Source organism: Cryptotermes secundus, unplaced genomic scaffold, assembly GCF_002891405.2.
Source record: "Cryptotermes secundus unplaced genomic scaffold, Csec_1.0 scaffold183, whole genome shotgun sequence".
In the NCBI taxonomy this organism is placed as follows: domain Eukaryota; kingdom Metazoa; phylum Arthropoda; class Insecta; order Blattodea; family Kalotermitidae; genus Cryptotermes; species Cryptotermes secundus.
Window position 1 is genome coordinate 949916 of NW_019729899.1, and position 22292 is coordinate 972207.

At 45.2% G+C, this 22292-nt stretch overlaps 1 protein-coding gene across 1 annotated transcript in view; it reads left to right on the top strand.

Annotated features, from left to right (window-relative positions):
* The window catches only part of LOC111865733 (G1/S-specific cyclin-D2), a 94086-nt gene that overhangs the window by 18104 nt on the left and 53690 nt on the right, over positions 1-22292 (top strand). The window contains exon 3 of the mRNA XM_023853986.2: positions 6017-6173. Coding sequence (XP_023709754.1) covers positions 6017-6173 — 157 coding nt within the window. The remainder of the gene's footprint in view (positions 1-6016; positions 6174-22292) is intronic.

The window sequence follows — 22292 nt, forward strand, 5'->3', positions numbered from 1 at the left end:
TTTCACGGATGACCTATGCTCCAAACTGGGAGCAACAAGAAAAAGAGAGACAGTACCGACAATGTCTTTGCCCGCCCCAATACTAGGGTCGTTGGTTCGAATCCCACTCAAGACATAGATGTCTGTGTTAGGTAGTGGCCTTGAGACGGACTGATCCCCGTTCAAGGAGTCTACAGACTGTCTTAGATTAAGAAACTGTGGTGAAACGGAGCGTCTCATGGATGGCCTATGCCCCGAACTGGCGGCAACAGGAATAGGACTATACCGACATTCGCTTGGAGGTACTGAGGAGAACTTGCCGTTATACCCGGTCTTCGAGCCCAGTGCGTTGATACATACCGGCCCTTGCTGAACGAAACGTGAATTCTAACAGCTCGACAGCGACGGTTGTCATCGGCATCATAAACATGAAAAGGTAAAGTTGTACCTGTAACAGACCGTGAAGGCCCATAAGTTTATGAGATGTCGAGGCTCCCACATTTTCTCTAGACAATCTGTTCACAGATGGCAGTAAGTTTGTCAGCCTTACGCGCCGGCCTCCAAGAAGATTCCTGTACTCTTAGGCCCCCCATACACACACAGTTTGGCCTCCCGTTCGGCATTGCTCTACCGCGTATCATAATCGTATAATTTCTACGAATTGTTTCATTGTAATGCTCTATCTGTTTGAGATTGTGGTTCGTTTACTTAACCATTTCTCAGGAGGGAAGCCATGGAAGTGGGTTAGTAGACCATGTCTGCCGACACTCCTGTTTAACGTTTGGTCTTCTGGATTATTGTGACATTTAATTAGGATCTTGTAGCATGGTGTCATAATTGTACTTTAGCTCGTTTCTACAGTTAGTCGGGATGTGATGAGGTGTGGGAGGAAGGGGAGGAACACAAACGTGTAGAAATTTGCTCCCTGGGATGTAATTCGAATGATCTCACACCGTATGCAAACGATGTAGGTTCGGTGTACAGATATATAAAATTCACAAAGAGCTCTGACTGCCTTTTGTGTCGTTATTTCTTTCCCGAGTTCAGTACAGACTATGAGAACGTTTTCTTGAGGAACAAATTACTTAATGGCTTGAGACTTGAAAACAAGTGCCTCAGAGGACCTTCCCCACAGTGAATTAGTTAACTTTCTGTACGCTCGATGTTGGATCGACAAATTGCTCGTCCTTTTTTTTTTTTTTTAAGTCGGCCTTTGTTCGCCTACTTTATTACAACAAGCAGTTTATTTTATATGGCTGCAATTAGTGCTGTCAGTGCCTTATGGAGGAACTATTTTAAGAACAGTTCCTGTATAAAGTATGTCTTCTGTTTCTTCAATGAATGACATCATGTCTCACTCTTGATGAGGTCAGTATCAGAGTCAGCAGACGATACGGTTTCTGCGGGAATCTGCTTCCTCTCCACTCGAGACAGGAATGTTTGTCTCAGCATGGGAGAGCGTACAGCAGAGCAGATCTGCGCAAGCGGTTGACTCGTAATTTGCTCCCTGAAGGATGTAAGCCCAAATTTTAAGTCTCTGTTAAATTGAAGACGCGTGGAAATACGTACTTCTAGTGGGATGGACATAAGCGGTCTTTGCTGTGTTTCTAACCCCCGTTGGTTTTGTGTTCATTTATTGTAATCCTACGTACAGATGTGTTGCTGTTGGAACAGTAAGCGATTCTGTCTGTCCGATCTTTGGATGGCAGGTGATGAATTGGAAAGGGTTTGGAAGAAAGCGATCGTGGGGTAACGGATGTAATATCCGACATTTCCTGGAGGGACTGAGGAAATCCAGGGTAAACCTCACACCGGATGGCCTTTGACCCGAACGAGATTATCTCCCGAATACAAATCTGAAGCAGTGTCCCGACGACATCTTGTTCAGTGTCTAGCTGAGAAGTCGTACCGAAATAGCTCAGTGAGTCAAATAATTTGTCGTATTGCAATAAATGTGCAGTAACCCTGCATCTGAACATGTTTCACTTCACAGTAGACAGTGCTTTTGGCTTCTGAAGCACCGTGGAGTGGTTAAAGCGAGTGTTTATGCCATGTACAGATTTTTGGTGCTGTTTTAGTGAAAGTACGTGAATACCGACCGAGCGACCGCCGCTTGTCGTCGAAGTTAGTGCCAACTTTAGCGGATAGAGGTTGTCGCGTGGTCAGCGTAACGAATCCTCACGGTCGTTAATTTCGGTTTTCTAGACCAGAGCCGCTACTTTTCCATTCAAGTAGCTCATTTATCAGGAGGCTGAGTGGACCCCGTTCCAGACCCACTACTACTCAAAAAATCTGGTAGCGCCGAGAATCGAACCAGGGCCCTCAGGAACTGACCACTAGACCACGGAGGTGGTCGCCATGGTTTGCTTGCAGACTAAAGCCACGGAGTTTGTTTTTTGTTTTAATGAAACAGACATTTCATTCTGAACCCTATGTACTGCACCAGCAAGAACGAACTGCTAAATAGCATTCGCCTGACGCCGTTTCCCTGATCAGTGCCAAATCATATCGAAACACGTTGAACAGAATGAATCAGAGAGAAGAAATGTCTGTGCTCTTCATCACCCCCCCCCCACTTACACTATAGGAGTCGGGATAGCAAAGGGCCGGATGACCGAGGTTCGATTCTCAGCAGGGGACAAAATTATGTAGTCTCCACAGCGTCCGAGCCAGCTCTGGGGTGCACGAGTCCACCCAGTCTCCTATCCATGGGGTACCGGACACCCTTTCCCCCGGGGTAAAGCGGTCGGTGCGTGAAGCTGACCACTTCCATCCATTTCCGAGGTTAAGAATGGTGGAGTTATATACATCCACTCTCTTCATATATGTTCAGGACTTAGTGCTTAATTAATTAAGCACAAGGAAAGGCTCAGCGCCTACGAACTTGGTCTTACACATAAATGCAATTAGCACCCTCCGCTTTTAAAATAATATTGAAGTAAAATGAAGCGAAACTACTTTCCGACTCGCCGTTAATCAGTTTTCTTTCTGCCTTGGCACTACAGCCCCAGTGGGCCTAGGCCTGCCTCCATGAACTTCTCCGTTCACTTCGGTTTTTCTAGATCTTACACATTCGGTAGGACTCCTTGGGCGGGTGGTCATCTCGTCGCAAGGCCTCTACCTGTACACAAACACAGAAAAACGCGCACACACACAAACTAAACATCCATGCCCTGAGTGGGATCCGAACCTATGATCCCGGTTTCCAAGCGAGCGAAGACAGTACATGCCTTAGACCACTCGGCTACCGTGACCGGCTCGTTAATCAGTTTAGCCTGCAATAAAGCCTAGCGCGTTTGCAAAATGCGTGTTTCAAATTGGAGCATTCTGTGCCATTGTTCTTTTTAAGAAGAATCAACAAGTCAGATCAGTGGGAAATGTATACAGGCCATTTCGCAAGTCATGGCGCCACAGCGAGTTCCCAAAAACTGCATTATAAGCCCGTACAGTTGGCTGTAAATTGAGATACGTTCCAGGGCATTGGAAGAATATGTACAAAACTCTGTTTATACCATAATTTTATAGTTTAGGCCTCTCCATAGCCCAAGCGGTTAGTCGCTGGCTTCCCACCGCGGCGTCCCGGGTTCGATCGCGGGTCTGGTAAAGTTGGATTTGTGGTGGACAAAGTGGAGATGGGGAGGGTTTTATCCGAGTACTTCGGTTTCCCCTGCCAATCTTCATTCCTGCAACTTTTCCATCATCATAATCACCCGGGACAGGCTACAGTAGGCCAATCAGTGGCCGCAGTGCCGAGTGGACCCAGTTCGAATTAATTAATTTTATAGTTTTAAGAATCAGTGAAGTTATAAACTGTGTAAGACTTAAAGCCGTCTCTAAGTTAATGCCAGCAATACTAAATCTCACTGAGAATTACTGGATTTTATCCATCGTTCGGTATTCTACAGACTAGAAAGCACGACCTTTCGGAAACTGAATCTGTTCTCAGGTGAGGGGAGGAGACACCTACTCTGTTGGTTCCCTTGGAAAGAGCTAACCAGTGATCGAGGTTGGCTCTTTTTAAGGGACCCAACTGACTAGGTGTGTCCTCCCCTCACCTGAGGAACAAAACAGATCAAGTTTCCGAAACGTCGTGTTTTCTATTCTCTACAATTGCGGACGATGGAAAAAGTAAAAAGAAAACAGTAATTCTGAGTGATATACACCATCGTTAGGACTCTTTCGAACCGAAATCTCACCGCCTCAAACTTATACTCCCCCCCCTTCACCGGTACACCTCCAACCGCTTTCCTTTTAGGGCCCATGTTAGCATGCACAGTGAAAGTACGAGAAATACGCAAATAATAGCGGGAGGCACTTGAGGCACTGAGGATGGATATGACAGTGTTACTGAGCATAGAAGAATCGCGTTTTGCAGGGGATCGCCGCTGAATTTACGAGCGAGAAAGGAACTCACATATTGCATATGTGGAGTATGATATCGGATGTCGATTTCAGCGTATCGTTGTATTCATATCTCAAATACGTATTTATCGTATGAAGTCGAAACGTCAAGTGTGGAACAGCGTGTACCGTCGGATGAGGAGTGAAGTGACCTCGCTCCAGAAACAGGACCGTAGGAATTTTTTCCCCCATTCTCACGGTACTTGTTGGGTTACAGCGGTATCAAACTGTGTTCCGATAATATTGTTGTGTGTATGTGTCACGGTGGAATGCGCACGGCTGCCATCTTGAGATGCGAAACCGAGTCGTCATGAGACGTACAACAGGTTGCTGACGGCGATAGTACGGGGTAGTTTCCTGCAAGGGTGAGCGGACTCCCCAATTAGTTCCGCCATTAAGCGGCCTTCTGACCATCCATTAATTTAACAAAATTAAGTACGTTCCTACTAACGTAATAGATTTTTTATGGGTTTCTTCCAGAATAAAGAAGGATGTTCGTTGCATTGTAACAAATTAGCAAGAAGAGGCCATTTTGTGGTAATGTGAATAACCGTGAGAAATATAAGGTCATTGACCATTTCTCGATGTCACTAGAGAAAAGATTGAAGCAATTTTTGGAGCTGTGTTTATGTAGTGGCGTTCCACTGCACAGCAGAATGTCAGTAATTGTTGTGAAGGTGGGGTTTAGAGTGGAGGAAGTTTTGGACCTGTCCACCATTACAATTATGCAGACTCGTGTAGAACCACTTAGAGGCAGTTTTACACATTGTTACAAGAGTATATTACTGACAGAAAACTTTTCACAAAGCTGTACCATCCTTTTCTTGGATTTATATTCGTTGTAAAAACAGGTGGCTCGAGACGTTCAGTATTTTAATCTCTGAAGATGAAGTCTGTGAAAGTTCTTATCCAAACTGAGTTTGTTACTGGTGGCATGCAGGGTTTCATCCACTGATAGGCTTACATTACTGAACAGGTTAACATATCAAAACTTCACAGAATATCTGCTGTCTTGACCTTAAAAAGTGCACTGGAATTGAAGAAATCTGTTTGAAGACCTACAGGATTCAGTATTTTCTGCAGAAACCTAGTTAGAGCATAGTAAGGAGAACCAGTGACACTGCCAGTCTTAACAGAATGTCGTATTTATGGAGGGCAATACGAATTCGAAGTTTATCTGTGAGAAGGCATTGGGTTACGTTCCAGTTACATCGAGAAACAGCTGGAATTAGGGACAGTGCCCAAAAGATCGGTCAAAACGAAAGCAGGCCGAGGTTTCGGTGGTATAGACTGGGTCGATCACGCTCGAACGCTGGGATCATGGATTCGAATCCCACTCAAATGGATGGATGTTTGTGTATGCGTTTACTCTGTGTTTTTGTTGCCCTGTGTGTAAGTAGCGGTCTTGCGACGGGCTGATCACTCGTCCAAGGAGTCCTACCGTCTGTGTAAAAAAGATTACGAAACTGTAAAAGAGGCCAGGGCCCAACAAAGGGCTCTAGAGCCATTGATGAATGGATGAAAGACTGAATGGTATAGACCGGCTGTAACTGCTTCGGGCTTCCTAATTAGAATTCTCGGTCTCTCTTGCAAAGGAGCTGATTACCGTTTCCTGGAACACTGCTAATTGTTACAGAACTGGGAGTTGCTTGTTCTCTCTAAACTGAAGTGGGCCGTGACGGCAGTGACGGGTTTCGACTACGTGGACCATGTGCTGGAGAGGGTCGAGTGGTCAAAAGAAAGCCCGTTGATCCGCAGGCATGCGCACATACTCGTAGGCCTCTGTTACACCGGTAAGTATTCATCACATGTTCTGTTATGCACCTGCCTTAAATGTTAAAGTAAACTTTTCTGAAACGAGCCTGTTATCAGATAAATTCTCTGGCTGCTAGAGTATGGGATGAAGGCCAGTGTTAAACCAACTATAATAAAGAAATGTGAAAGCAGAATGTACCTAAGTTCATGTACTTTTGTTGTTCTGAATGTGAAATAACAGCAGACTGTTGCTTGCAATCAACATTAGCCTTCAGTTTGATGACTCTCTTGGATACAGCTGCACATTGTATGTATGAAATATAAATGAAAATCACAAAGATGCCTATGTTCGGAAATTTGAGGTTATGTTACGTACATTCAGACAAAAATCCGAAGAGAACTGCCCAAAAAATGATGACAACAATAATTTATAGTACGTAAATTTAATGTTGCATTTATATTTTAATTGGTTTCCGAAAGGGAAGGTTCGTATGAAGATACCGCAGGCTTTTCCTGTGTACACTTCAAATAAATATTTTCGTAAGCATCATAGAAACTGTCGGTGGATGTTACAGTATGTTTCGTAAGTCTATTACCTTTCAGATATTCTTTCTCCAGGGTTAAAATATGACGACTGAGCGCTAGAAACAAAGTGCTTTTTTTATTATAGGGCCCCAATAATTTTGAAGAAAAATCTATATTTCCTGTGTGCTCGGTTTTATAACAGTTAAGGTCAGTGTGTTTAAACCAAGCAGTTATGCCGTAACTCAGTTGGGTAAGAATAGAATTCAGTTCGGTTCGCAAATGATTATGTAGGCTGTATCAGCTGCAGAAGTATTAATGACCAAATAAAGTATCTGTGTACAGTCAGCGTACTGGAAAGGATTGGCGAGGAAGCATCTTTGCCCTAGTTAAGATACTGATCTCAGAGTCTTCAGGAGTAACTGACGAAAATAGCGAAGAATGTGATTAAAGATGGCCAGTAGCCTAGGCGAAATTCTGACCAAGTATTTCCCTCTAGCTTGTTCCTGATTTTAGATAACATGACTCATACTTATTTGTTCTCTGGCTGTGATGAATATCTATAGCGCCGTGCATATAGGCAATTTGTCAGACGTCATTGCAGCAGTGGTTGCGTTCAGGACAACAGTTGCACGTAAGGGGCCACTGGTTCTTCGCAATAACTGAACTCGTGAAATGAAAGCAAAGTTTGCTGCGTGAACCCGTTGCATAGACGTTCACTTGTATTAGATTTGCCCTCAGTGTCTTATTTCTTAGCCACCTTGAACTGCCTGAACAAATCTTTATGAAACTTGTTTGTGATAGATTCAAGCATAATAAGTAGAGCGAGGGAGAGACTTGGAGTATGGCCGTGCTCATGTGTCTGTCCCTCTAAGTAACCTGAGCCCTTGAGAAGCCGCCAATTCTGCAGCTACTCAAGAACTTTCCAGCAGTTCATGGAACCCGAATGTTCATTACCGTGTTCACAAGAGCCCTCCACTGGTCCCATCCTGAGCCAGATCAATCCAATCCATACCATCCCGTCCTATCTCTCTAAGATGCATTATAATAATTATTATTCACCCACTTACGTCTTGGTCTTCCTACTGTTCTCTTTCCTACTGGCTTTCCCATCAATATCCTATACGCGTTCCTCTTCTCCCCCATTCGTACTACATGCCCTACCCACCACATCCTCCTTGGCTTGATCATTATAATTATGCTGTACTTGGAGAAGGGTACAAGTTATGAAGCTCCTCATTATGAAGTTTCCTCCAACCTCCTGTCGCTTCATCCCTCTTCGGTTCAAATATTCTCAACATTCTGTTCTCAAACACTCTCAGTCAGTGTTCCTCCCTTAATGTCAGAGACCAAGTTTCTAACTCATACAGAACCACGGGCAAAATTATAGTTTTGTATATTCTGATTTTTATGTTTTTGGACAGCAGACGAGAAGACAAAAGGTTCTGGACTGAATGGTAGCAAGCATTACCCGAGTTCAGTCTCGTCTTAATTTCCTCTTGAATCAGTTTTTTATTTGTTATAGTCGATCCCAATTATTGAATTGTGCCACATTTTCAGATCTTCAGATTTTCTGATCTCTAGTTCATCTGTTACGTTGAAACCCACACTGATGATCTCCAATAACTTCATCTATGTCATCTATGCTGGATGACCTTGGGGACAGAAGAGGATATTTTAATTGAAGGAGAAAGTTTGAGATCGCATTAAGTGGAGGAGCTCTTTTGGAAGAGACTGTGGACCTGTCTTCTGACAGATTACTGATGAATGAATGTATGGATTCACCCTTAAGAGAAGAATATTGAATGAAATTTTGTATCAAATTGATAGCACTGATATCCCACGATAATTATTAGTCATTTTATCACCCTTCTTCAAAATTGGCACAATTATAAACTCTTCCACTGATTAGGCAGTTCTTCCTTATTCCAAATAGAATTAATTTATTTATGGATATCAGTCCGTAATGATTCGCCTCTTGCTTCAGTGAGTTCTGCTGGAATTTGATCACTGCCTGGCGATTTGTACCTTTCAACTTTGAAGTAGCAGTTTTGACCCTCAAAGAGTACTAGCATCGGGTACGAATGGCTCAGCTGTATGCATTTCTGTCTGCCAGACTTAGCTGACCCTATGCACATTCAATGACTGGAGAAGTAGTTCTTCCACCTATTCAAAATATTGTGGGAATCTGCAAGCAGATCACCATTCTCATCCTTCATTTAATTACTTCTAGGTTGGCAACCCCTCTTAAATTCATTTATTCCTCAATACAGGTCTCTAATATTTTTGTTCTTACTGTTCGTTGGAAGCTCATCAATTTTGTCTTTCAGATATTCCCTCTTTTTATTCCTGAAATTACTGCTGGTCTCTCGTCTTATATTGTTCAGATTATCCCCATTTATGTCGCTTGGATCCTGTAACCACTGCAATTTGACTTGTTTCGTTTGTTGCCATACTTTGAGCATCATTCGTCGAACCATGGCTTATGCTTCTCTAATTCATAACGATCTAGACTCTCGTTGGCAGAAATTTTTATATTCTTTCTAATACGTGGGATATCCGAAAAGTAATGATGTAAGGGAATTTGTTTCAGAAGTGTAAGTTCTGCCGTGTTGTACTTCCACTAAATCTAATTTATATTTCGATATTTCTTTTCACAACTGCCATGAGCGAACCTGCCCTATACCAAATCTAGGCTGCGCCATAGCTCAAGCGGTTAGTTAGTTAGTTANATAAACATTCATGCCCTGAGTGGAATTCGAACCCACCATCCCGGTTCCCAAGCGAGCGAAGACAGTGCATGCCTTAGACCGCTCGGCTACCGTGACGGGGCNTTTTTCCGCCCTTAAAAATTCGACGACCTCCGCCGGGTATTTGAACCGACGTACTACGAGTCATGAGGTGGGAACGTTACCTCTAGACTACGGAGGCCGCTTTAGCTCAAGCGGTTAGTCGCTGGCTTCCCATCGCGGCGGCCCGGGTTCGATCCCGGGTCTGGTCAAGTTGGATTTGTGGTGGACAAAGTGGCTCTGGGGCAGGTTTTCTTCGAGTACTTCGGTTTCCCGTGCCAATCTTCATTCCACAATCACCCTCACCTATAAAGTGTCGTACGGATTGTCATAAGTTCTTCCAAGGACTTGTTTCGTTACTCACTATTGTCTTAACTGATTGTGTGGGATTGAATTTTATTCCGAAGGTCCATAGTTCGGTAGGAATGATAGGGACATGAAAACACTGTTCGATATAACGCCATGATGATATAAATTCATCTGCCTTTGGGAGGAACGCACTGTCTTCATGACTGGGGTCGATGGTACGCCAAACAAGCAAGAAGCAAGTTGCAAGCTGACTGACTAAAATCCGGGGTATGCGGGTACTTAACTACTTGCAGAATGTACCCTGGTGGGGCTCCGGAAAGTTCATAAGACAAAGAACATACGCCTTGCAACAACACCTTGCATTTCTACTCAGGGTATATACCCCCACCAAGGCTGACAATGTTATTACTTCTGTTTGAGGTGTAGGAAGTGCATTGAACCGCCGAAACGACATGAGTGGGTTTCTGGGAGGGAGAAACAGGGGTGCACAGTTTGGTGTTTGCCAGTGTATTTATGTGCCCATACCGTTGTGTTTACATTCTTGGGGTTCATTGACTCCACATTATTTTCATGACACGTCAGTGCTTTATTGCTAGTGGGGTGGGACTAAGTCCCTTGTACTGCGGCCACTTCTGGCCTATTGTACCAGCCCCAGATGATAGGGGAAGGTGATTGTGGAGCAATTGGTGGAATGAAGATTGGCAGGGAAACCGAAGTACTCGGAGAAAACCTGCCCCAGCGCCACTTTGTCCACCACAAATCCCACTTGACCAGACCCGGGATCGAACCCGGGCCACCACGGTGGGAAGCCAGCGACTGACCGCTTGAGCTATGGCGCGGCCCACGTCAGTGCTTGGTACCGAATGAAATAAGGTACTATGTCTAGTCAGTATATTGCTCATAGTAGGACGTATCCATTGAAGAGTACGAAAGGAAGTGGCCGTGAGCTGTTTGAAGATTTATCCCCTCCATTCTCATGGAAGAACATAATAGAATGACATGAAGCCTGGGGGTCCTGGCGTCCGGCCCAAGAGTTACAGCCCCTACAGTTCGGCCGCAACGATCTGTGTGTGCTGTGGACCAGTAAGGGTTGGATTGACGTCTGGGTTATGTAACGACTCCCTGTTAGAGATGGGAAGATGATCATGAACTGTGAACGAGAGAAGGTTTCGCTTTGAGGCGGTGCTGGCAAGAGTAAGTCGCTGTCCCTGATTTCGTTGTGGAGCCAGAACCAGAAATACCGGAATGAGCCTTGTCACCGACCGTTAGGAAAGTCGCGATTGAGCCGTTTCGTGTTCAGCAGGTACAAGGGTCGAATATCGGCCCGAAAGCTTTCAATTCTGAACTAATTTTTATTGTAATGTAGCTCAGTGTTCAGGTAAGTGCTATATATTGTCCTAAATTGTCCATAATGGATGCCGATCACGGTGGCTGCGCAGTCTAAGACATGAACAATCTTCGCTCACTCGAACGCTGGGATCGCGGGTTCGAATCCCACTCAAGACATGGATGTCTGTGTGTATGTAGCGGCCTTGCGACGGGCTGATCCCCCTTCCAAGGAGTCCTACCGACTATATATAGAATTAAACTGAAAAATGGGCTAAGGTCCAACAAAAGGACCATTGAGCCATAAATATAGAGATAGATAGTCCTTTATTACTTCCACTTCAAATTTATGTCTCATATTTATCGCTTCCACTTGAAATTAATGTTTCATAATTATCCTGCTCTTCGACGCGTTGGGTAAATATGGCAGGAACCAGTTAAAGATGTTTATTCCGAGGTATAAGAAACCTGGTGACGGTCTGCATTTATATATTTTTTTTCTTTGGCACTACAGCCCCAGTGGGCCTAGGCCTACCTCCATGAACTCCGTTCACTTCGGTTTTTCTAGATCTTACACATTCGGTAGGACGCCTCGGGCGAGTGATCAGCTCGTCGCAATGCCTCTACCTGTACACAAACACAGAAAAACGCACACACACAAACTAAACATCCATGCCCTAAGTGGGATTCGAACCCACGATCCCGGCTTCCGAGCGAGCGAAGACAGTGCACGCCTTAGACCGCTCGGCTACCGTGACCGGCACCTGCATTTATATACTCAAGTATATTTTAGCCTAAACATGTAGCACGCATGGGAGAGATGAGAAATACATTCAGAATTTTGGTCGGTATATTACCCTGTGTGAATGTCGCCGCACACCCCTGTGTGTATTAAATGAGTACGTTTTCGTGTAATTTCGAAGAAGGCATGAGCTGTTTGGCATACGGGTTCAGGTGCAAATAGCGTAACTTAAAAGCCATTAATGTACAGGGTAAATGAGCTTACCTCCTGTCACCTGGTTGCTGACGTATTCTTGAATACTGCCAGTTTGTCAGCAGTCTTAGGTTATGCCGTGACGACACAGTGTCAACTCCGGGTATATTTCATCTTTGTAAGATTTGAGGTTTTCACGGCGTTGACTATGAAGAAAACAGTCTTTTGGGATGTGGCGCCGTGTAGATATTGTGTTAGCCGACGTTTCGGAAGAACTTATCTCCTCCATCTTCAGAGTAGAAGAAAGAGAAGAAATCCTCGAGCGGACCAGCGTGAGCAGGTGCTGACAGACTGTTAGTCTGTTAGCTGGTTCTTTTTCTTCTATCCTGAAGATGGAGGCGATAGGTTCTTCCGAAACTTCCGTTAACACAATATCTACACGGCGCCGCATCCCAGAAGACTGCTTTCTTCATCTTTCATCGTCCTTCTGTTCGATTGTACGGGGATATCCTTACCAAACTTACAGCACGCATATGCATTTGGATCTAATATTTGTTCTTAATTTATTCGTTGAACATATGCGATTCATGGAGACGTAAGAGTAATTGTTAGTGCCAAAACATTGAAAGTGTTTTTCGGGGCGAATTTCCATACTTTACGGGCACAGATTTCGGAATACGAACCGAGTACCTTCCGAGTACAAGTCAAAATTATTTTTGTGCTTCTAGAAGGAGAAGTGCGTGATACCTGTAGCTTGTCGTGCTGTTTCCCCCCCCCCACCTTGGCACTACAGCCCCAGTGGGCCTAGGCCTACCTCCATGAACTCCATTCACTTCGGTTTTTCTAGATCTTACACATTCGGTAGGACTCCTTGGGCGGGTGATCAGCCCGGCGCAAGCCCTCTACCTGTACACAAACACAGAAAGACGCACACACAAACTAAACATCCATGCCCTGAGTGGGATTCGAACCCACGATCCCGGCTCCCAAGCGAGCGAAGACAGTGCATGCCTTAGACCGCTCGGCTACCGTGACCGGCAGTGTATAAGAATAATATATAAGAATTCAGTTCGTACCTCACAGGAAACAGATTCGAACCCATGATCCCGGTTTCCAAGCGAGCGAAGACAGTGCATGCCTTAGACCGCTCGGCTACCGTGACCGGCGTCGTGCTGTTTAACTGGGTATAAATATCTGTAATGAAATTTGCGTGAATAGAGAGTAGGGGAATCCCCAATTTGACTATCGGGTTCAGTGCTGCGTTAACGTTTCATCTTTCCTATTCCTCGTGTACGGTTAATCTGAACGGTTTCTGGTAGTCTCCCTTCTGTCATTCTGTCGAAATTTCCCATTCGCCCTTGTGCCGTTATACTTTTTTCATTAGAGAAAGTTTTTTTTGTAATCAACTCCATCAAATTTGAATCCCGGTTTTGTTGTTCTTGTCCCGTTATGAAATAATTAATAACGAAACCTGCGGAAATCGCTTAGGCAGTTTGTGGTCTGGTAATCATTTTAAAGAGTACCAACTGTTGCTCGACAATAAGATAATCAAACCAAGACCTAGAAACAACTGAAAGCAACGTAACCCAAATTTTGGCCGCGCCATAGCTCGAGCAGTTAGTCGCAGGCTTCCCACCGCGGAGGCCCGGGTTCGATCCCGGGTCTGGTCAAGTGGGATTTGTGGTGGAATAAGTGACGCTGGGTCAGGTTTTTTCCGAGTACTTCGGTTTCCCCTGCCAATCTTCATTCCACCAATTGCTCCACAATCACCCTCATCTATCCTCTGGGGCTGGTATAGTAGTCCAGAAGTGGCCGCAGTACAAGGGACTTAGTCCCACCCCACTAGCAATAAAAAAACTGATAATGGCGTTTCCAGTACGCTGTTATACAGTGCTTATACCTCAGTTACTTGGACTTGCGTTGAAATTGTAGTTAGGTGTCTTCCATTGTTTATAGGCCACAGTGGTTTTGCCTTTATGATTCGTAATCGCGACTGTAATGTTGGCATGACTGTAGGAGACTTCATGAACTGCGTCACTCAGTTACATTCCAGCAAGACTGATCGTTCTGTGCTAGATTGTTTGATTGGTAAATATTGTCGCGTGTTTGCTAGGCAACGCGACAAGAAGTTGTGTGGGTTCTCGGATTTGAACGAATAACTTTATTGGACACTCACTTCTACACTCACACTTGCAGTTCTTCTCCAGTGTTACAACTCTTCTGTTCCGCTGTCTTAGTGAAGTGTCTTCTGCTCAGAGCTCATCTGTCGGATAAGAACTCTTCTGTTCTAAGGTCAAATACAAACTCGACTAGTCTCTGAGTCTGAGTCTCATCTACGACCGACGGTCAGTCGGCCAGTCTCTCTTGGCATAAAGCACCCATCTGGGGCTTGCGACCCGATCTTTATTACTGTCAGACTTTATTTCTTTTTTCCCCCTCTCTGACGAGAGGACGGGTTTGTCTTTTGTATATGCTGCTGACCCTTGCCAGCGCAGTCCTTCTCGGGTCTGAGCCCCTTGGTACTCGAGACCATATTTTACTGTCAGATTTGAGACTTCCATTTTCGTCGCCTCCTACTCGCAGGGTCACGGTGGAGGTATTCTACCCCGCCTCCACACGGGTCATAACTACTAGTCTCTGGCCGACGTTGGACTGTTATAACTTGCCCTCGGACTGAATAGGGAATACCTTGTTGAAGAGTTAATTCCGCCCCCTCTTACGCAACGAACGCTGGAATACATGTGCGCCTCAACAATTCGTGTGTAACGGTAGGAACTCCACTGTTGGACTTTCATTTAGGGGGCAACAGTTACCTAGGTTTCGCTGCGTGGGAATTAACTAGCCGTTGTATAGTAATGGTTGTGGTCCGACTCCTAGCCGCTGTCGAGGGAACGTTGGTCGTTGCCTAGGAAATCAAACCTGATCTCCTAATCCATTCCAACTTTCTCGGTGCACGCCACAATATATATAATTTGCATATTTAACGGCGCCTTATCAAATGAATTGTGTAACTTTCAGTTATTATATAATTAATACGAATTAATAGGAAAGGACATAGAAGGAAGCAGTCGTGTAGTATTGTAATGCGGTGGCGCAGAGTTTCTCTACACAGTCTGAGGAATCCTATGAAGTATCTTCAGTTAGGATCGGTCTTTGGGCCAAGATTCGACAGCAAGACCCCCAGTATACGAAACATAAATTGTGACTTCTTCACCGTCTGTCATATGTGCTGTTAAGCCCAATTAAACAAAAAGGAGTTGAGATGAAGACGGCCACAGGGTGGACCACCTGAAGAGTCGTGATTCTCCAGGTCTCTGGACCAGTGTCTGTGATCTAGAAATGTGTAGGGCGGCAGCTGGTGACGTCGCAACACAAGGGAAACCCTTATGCAGCTGCTCGAGTTCGGTAGCCAATCACAAGCCTTAATTCTGTAAGGGGGGGAATACACTCCAGTATTGTGTCTCACATATGCCGAAGGACATGTATATGAACTATCAGCGATATGAAACATGCCATCAGGCCCCTATCGGCCCGTGAAAGAGGAAATGTAACGTTTATTGTAGGCCTTTGCAGTTTTGTGGGCTTTGAAACGAAATCAAGTTTCAGACGGATCAGTATTCCCCAAGTGCCCAGTTAGCTTAACTACTGTTCGCTTGATAGTTACTCAACCGGTCAAGAATGTCATGCTCTTATCTTAACCGAAGGTTTATCGCCGTATTCACAGATGTCCGGTATACGATCCTGGTCTAATCTAGTGGGGGGTGGAGTCCAGCTGGGTCCACTCGGCACCGCACAAAATGAGGGAATTGGGCTGAGGACAAAGAAGAGGAAGGTGCTCGCCATAGCTCAAGAGGTTGGTCGCTGGCTTCCCACCGCGGCGGCCCGGGTTCCATCCCGGGTCTAGTCAAGTGGGATTTGTGGTGGACAGAGTGGCGCTGGGGCAACTTTTCTCCGAGTACTTCGGTTTCCCCTGCCAATCTTCATTCCACCAATTGCTCCACAATTACCTTCACCTATCATCTGGGGCTGGTACAGTAGGCCAGAAGTGGCCGCAGTACAAGGGACTTAGTCCCACCCCACTAGCAATAAAAACAAATAGTTATGCTTACGAATCCCACGACTAGGTAAACCGTGAGGGCCTTTTATTGGCAAGGGGCTAACACAAAACGCATCTCCCATAGCGATTCTATGATAGTACTAACATACAAAATGGCTGTCGGTAATTGGGGGGGCACTATGCTACAAGCCGGAAGGTCGCGAGATCGAATCCCGATGAGGTCATTGATTTTTTTTCAATTTACTTAATCCTTCCAGCCGCACTATGGCCCTGGGGTCGACTCAGCCTCTAAGTGAAATGAGTACCAGGAATGTTCTTGGGGGTAAAGGGCGGCCGGCGCGTAAGACTGACAACCTTATCGCTATCTATGAGCCGATTGTCTAGAAAATGTGGGGACCTCAACATCTCACACCCCAATGGGCCTTCACGGCCTGTTACAGGGATACCTTTACTTACTAGTGGCGGCGGCTGTCGCGAGGAGTGGTGACAAGTACACGTTGCGTATGCACGAACATGTAAGGCGGAGGGAGGTCACATTCCATGCGTTTTGCCAAAGGAATCGGTCATTATATTGTGTTGAACACTGCCCAATACTGTTAAGTTCGTTATTTAACGATGATGTAAGTAACGAGACTATAGAGCGTCGATTATGGCATGATTAACAAACGTGCAGCAGTTGGTGCAATGGGAACTGGTAGAGGAAACCCAAGTACCCGGACAAAACTCGACCATCGCCACTTTGTCCACCACAAATCCCACTTGACCAGACCCAGGATCGAACCCGAGCCGCCGCTGTGGGAAGCCAGCGACTATCCTCTTGAGCTATGGCGCGGCCTAAGCATAACTAAGTAACTCCGTGAAGCAGAGGCCTTCTGCAGAATCTAATATACGCCGAGTGGGTCAATTCGTACCTTGTCTAGGCGACTAATTTCGCGGTATGCTGTTGTGTCGTAACTTTCGGTGATTTACCTGCCAAGAGAAGTGTGTATTGTCTTCATACAGTTGCATCATTTCCATAGCCATTAGAGTTAAAATTGGAGCTGTAGCTGAGAGGACGTCCTAATTACAGTGAACTGTTTTCATAAATTACCGAACGGCATGCATTGTGGTTCCTTTCAGTTTTCGGTGCAGGCTTCAGAAGAGAAGTTACCCTCCAATTATCATAAAAATCGAGTTGCACGGAATTTGGAGAAATAATGGCTCATGCATGAGGACCGGATAATGCTTTCCACAGTAACAAGGGCGCGTGTGTCTGTTTTTGGTTTGTAATCACGCCAAACCTGTGAAATGTTAGCACACAGAAAGTGCTTAACTCAACTTCTAAAGTTAATTTCTTACATATCAGTGTTAGAGTGGAACCTGTATAGCTGTATAGCGACAGGCTACGAGCCGGACGGCCGGGGTTCGATTCCCGACAGGGTCAAGATTCTTTCTTCATAACGTGCAAACTGGCTGTGGAGCCCACCCCGCCTCGTATCCAGTGGGTACGTAAGGGGTGATTTCCATGGGGTAAAGCGACCGAGGTCGGTCACGGTAGCCGAGCGGTCTAAGGCATGCACTGTCTTCGCTCGCTCGGAAGCCGGGATCGTGGGTTAGAATCTAACTCCGGGCATGGATGTTTGTGTGCGTTTTTCTGTTTGTTTACAGGTAGAGGCCTTGCGACGAGCTGATCACTCGCCCAAGGAGTCCTACCGAATGTGTAAGATCTAGAAAAACAGAAGTGAACGGAGAAGTTCATGGAGGTAGGCCTAGGCCCACTGGGGCTGTAGTGCCAAGGGGAAAAAGAAAAGCGACCGAGACTTGAAGCTGACCACTCGCCTTCATCTAAGCAGAGAGACAGCTTTACCTTTTTGACGTAATACCGTATTTACGCATGTATAGGCCACACATTTTTTACCAAAAATTCAAGAGGAAAACTGGGGTGCGGCTTATATTCGAAATATTCGAAATCACACTTCATTTTAAAAAAATATATATTCATAATTAGTAATACAGGGTGTTCTACTCCTGAAAAAATATTCCAAGAAAATTATTTTTTCTATAATTTCGGTCTGAAAATTGTGCTGCGGCCTATACATGCGTAAATACGGTATTGAAGGACTTCCTGTTGTGAGGCAATGGAAGTCCAAGTAACGTAAGATCTATGTACGATTTGATTTCGAAAGCTTCTAAGATGGTTGACGGGAAAGATAGAAGACCAAGGATAATTATCTTCGCCACTACGGCCAGATTCGCCCAGGGACCCAGCGAAGCCAGTAGATAGCTCAGTGCACGACGGCTTGTTCTCCACACTTCTATTTAATGCCAAGGTCTAGACGTCGCGTGCCCGCTTCATGTATTAATCTGACGTCCAGGTCAAGGAACGACTTTAACCCCGGTTAATGTGAACCGGAATTTTATATGGTAATATTAAGATGTTGCTGTACTGAACTGGTTCCTCAAGTCAAATGTGGGCGTTAAGTTCAGATGACACTTCGCAACATTACTGCGCGACCCCCCCCCCCTCTAGTCCCACTTTTCCGTGCTTAACAATCGGTGTATCTGTCCTGGTGGCCTTATCACTTTTCAACACCGGAAATCGTTCTCTTTCAAGGCACGAGAACCCAACAATGTTCCTTGAGAAGAAAACTATCAATAGATGTCTCTGTTGCGGTGGCAGTCACTCAGCACTGTTTCCTGTATTGTCTGTAGTTACTGGAAGACAGACAACTTCTTGCTCGCGTAGTACAGCCTCATGGTCAGATAACGGAGTTTAAGATATGAATTCTCTAGTACAGCCTCTTGCTCAGATAACGGAGTTTAAGATATGAATTCTATAAGCGAAGTTAAATATATGGTGTTATCAGGAATGTAATTTTACAGCTGTGATTGATCATGACCAACTTTAGCAGATAGAGGGTGTCACGTGCTCAGCGCAACAAATCCCTACGGCCGTTAATATCGGTTTTCTAGACCGGAGCCGCTATTTCCTTGAAATAGCTCCTCGATTATCCACACGATGCTCAGTGTTCGCCGACAAGCGACGGTCGCTCGGTCGGTACAGTTCGCTCCCGGACTCAAGCCACGGAGTTTGTTTTTGTTTGGTTTATCATGACAGGTGAAATAACTTTCGCCCATCTTGTGGTCATTCTGGTACCATGGGATCTGCTTCTTCATAGTGTTATTCAGATGACAGTTTGTCTCTCCTTCGGTGCAATGTTCCCGTCGTAAAACGGGAGTAACGACCGCCCCTGTGATCTCCAGCTGACGTGCGGACTCATTACAGAGAGTGCAGAAAGCTGCATTGCCGGTCTGTGACCACGGTGCGTACAAAGGGTTTCAACACGTGTTTGCATGCATTACGATTGGGTTTGTGCAGCAGCTGTGGCAGCCATACAATGGCGCCACCTCTGAGTACTAAGCTACATGTGACGCTTTGTTCTCCCGCCTTGCTGAAGTATAATTTGGAAACCAGGACGTATCCGCGATTTCGAAGGGTTTAAAAATCAGTGAACAGAATCATATTTGTAGCCGACGTTCTGTTTGCACTAGGACATTGAAGCTTGCGCCATCATTTCTCCGCACCCTCAACTTTTGCCTTTCGAGTAGATTGGCTACTTGACATGAAACTGGCTAGTAACACCTTATTACTTGTGGCCCGTCGACCCTCAATCTTCGTTTCCGTGACAATGAAAACTTAGAGCAGAGCAGTGTCATCTCCATGTAACGTTAAGGCTCGGGCCACAAGAGCGCACGAAGTACAGGGGATGGACAAAAATATGGAAACACCCAACAAAAAACACATTACCGTGACTAATATGGTGCAGGACAACCTCTGGCTTGCAGTCTCCTTGGAATGGATAAATAGAGGTCCTGTATGATTTGCAAGGGAATCTTGTACCATTCTTCCTGCAAAACATGGTAAGTTCTGTTATCGATGATGGAGGTGGATAGCGCGCATGCAGATTGCTCTCCAAAACAGACGACAAAGGCTCAATAATATTGATATCTGGTGATTGTGGGGGCCATGGCAGACGTGACACTTCATCTTCGTTCTCAGAAAACCAGTCCTGGACGATGTGAGCTATGTGAACACAGGCATTGTTGGCTTGGTAAATGGCATCACCATTAGGGAAAAAAGTTTGCATCATGGGATGGACTTGGCCGCCCAAAATGGTCACATAGTCGTTGGCAGTGACGTGACCTTGCAGGGTAATGATGGGTCCGACAGAATACCAGGATAAGGCTGCCCATACCATGATCGAACCCCCGCCATGTTTCACTCTTGGCACCAAACAATCTGGATCATAAGCTAGGGATGGCGTTCTCCAGACGTAAACTCGGCCAGAAGTCGGAAACAGTGTGAAGGTGGACTCATCCGACAAAATGGCCGTCTTCCATTGCTCCATAGTCCAGGTTTTATGACTTCGGCACCATACTGTCCTCTTAGTGACATTTTGATCACTGATGAGTGGCTTTGCAATTGCAACTCCTCCAGAAATACCCTGCTTGTGGAGTTCCCTTCGTACTGTTTTGGTGCTGACAGGGTTTGTGAGCGTGACATTCAGTTCAGCAGTCACTTTTGAGCTGTAGTCTTCTTATTTTTCGTCACAATCCCACGCAATGTTCGTCTGTCTCGATCACTCAACACACATTTCCATCCACGCTGCTGTCTTTCGGATGCGGTTTTTTCGGTCCTCCTGTATGCGGTCATAATCTTGGATACTGTGCCTCGCGAAACACCAAAAAGCTCGGCTACCTTGGTTACGGAAGCACCCACCGTATGGGCCCCAACAATTTGCCCGCGTTCGAATTCTGTTAGCTCTGACGTGATGCACAAAAAATTGCACAGAACACTGTCTCGACAACAAATGAAGCTTGCAACGTATTGCGGAGGTTGTACAGGTAGTGGTGTTCGGCAGATATGACAGCGTGACAGAGACGTCGCTAAAATAAACACTTCAATTCAGGCATGCATTTCACGAGGTGTTTCCATATTTTTGTTCATCCCCTGTACATCCGTTGCAACGAACGTACTTCATGACGGACGTTGCTGAGGACACCACACAGTTGCAGAATGCGTTGCATAGTTTTTTGTCTGCAATGGAGCCAGAAGAAAACATAGCATTCGCCTCTCTTTTTTATTTCTACAACGGACATCACGACGTGCGTTACAGCGGACGCATTTTATGCGTTCGTGTGGCCCCAACCACATAATATAGCAATAGGCGTTTAAAAGTATGTAATATGTAGGAATTATTCTGCCGTCAACACAACAGATATTTCAGTATTTACACTTAGATCTTTAATAACTATAACATTACGTATTCCTGCCTGATGATGGTTATGTATGACCGAAACATGTCGCAGTAAATACAGATCTGATTGTACGTCAATACTGCTCCCACTGTGTTGTTAGCGATTGCAGGAAATCAGAATATACCGGCTTGGGAATGGCCTCTAATGATATAACGTTCATATCATATTTCATCGAAATAGGTACGAGAATTCTGAAGTTAGGAGACGCCGACGAACAGAAAAACATGGTCTGACTTATCCAGACCGTGCAGAGAACGCATAGAAGGCAAACCTGGTGAGTGGTTTCTCCGTAGCCATCACACTTGACTCGAATTCGAGAACTTCTTTTTTGAAGTCCTTATAGGGTCAAGCGACGTAGCATTATTGTCCGAAACTGTCATTTGCTTTAGTATTGCCGAATCTCATCATGATCTGACTACATTGAGGTCAGCTAGGAAGATAGCGATGCGTGTGGGTGGACACGTGGATAAACAGTGTGAAAATGAAGTTGTCTTCACTGAATATAAATGAACGCATGGTGGAGTTCAGAATAATTGAGGACCTATATCAAAGAAGTAGCGGCTCCAGTCGAGAAAACCGAGATTAACGGCATTGGGGGATCCGTTGCGCTGACCACGCGACACCCTCTGTCCACTAAAGTTGGCACTAACTTCGCCGACAAGCGGCGGTCGCTCGGTCGGTATAGTTCTCTTGCGGGCTGAAACCACGACGGTTTTTTTGATGGAGTTCAGATTAGAGTACACCAGTATTCAGCACTTCTGGTCATTATATTCTTTCCAGAATATTGCAGATTAAAATAGAATTACATTTACCTTTACTTTCATGTCTGCGAGAAGGGCAGAAGTTGTGGCTGTTTGAGGACGACGTGTCGAGAGGAGTGAGTTATATAGAAGCAATAGCAGTTTAGAAAACTAACTAACTA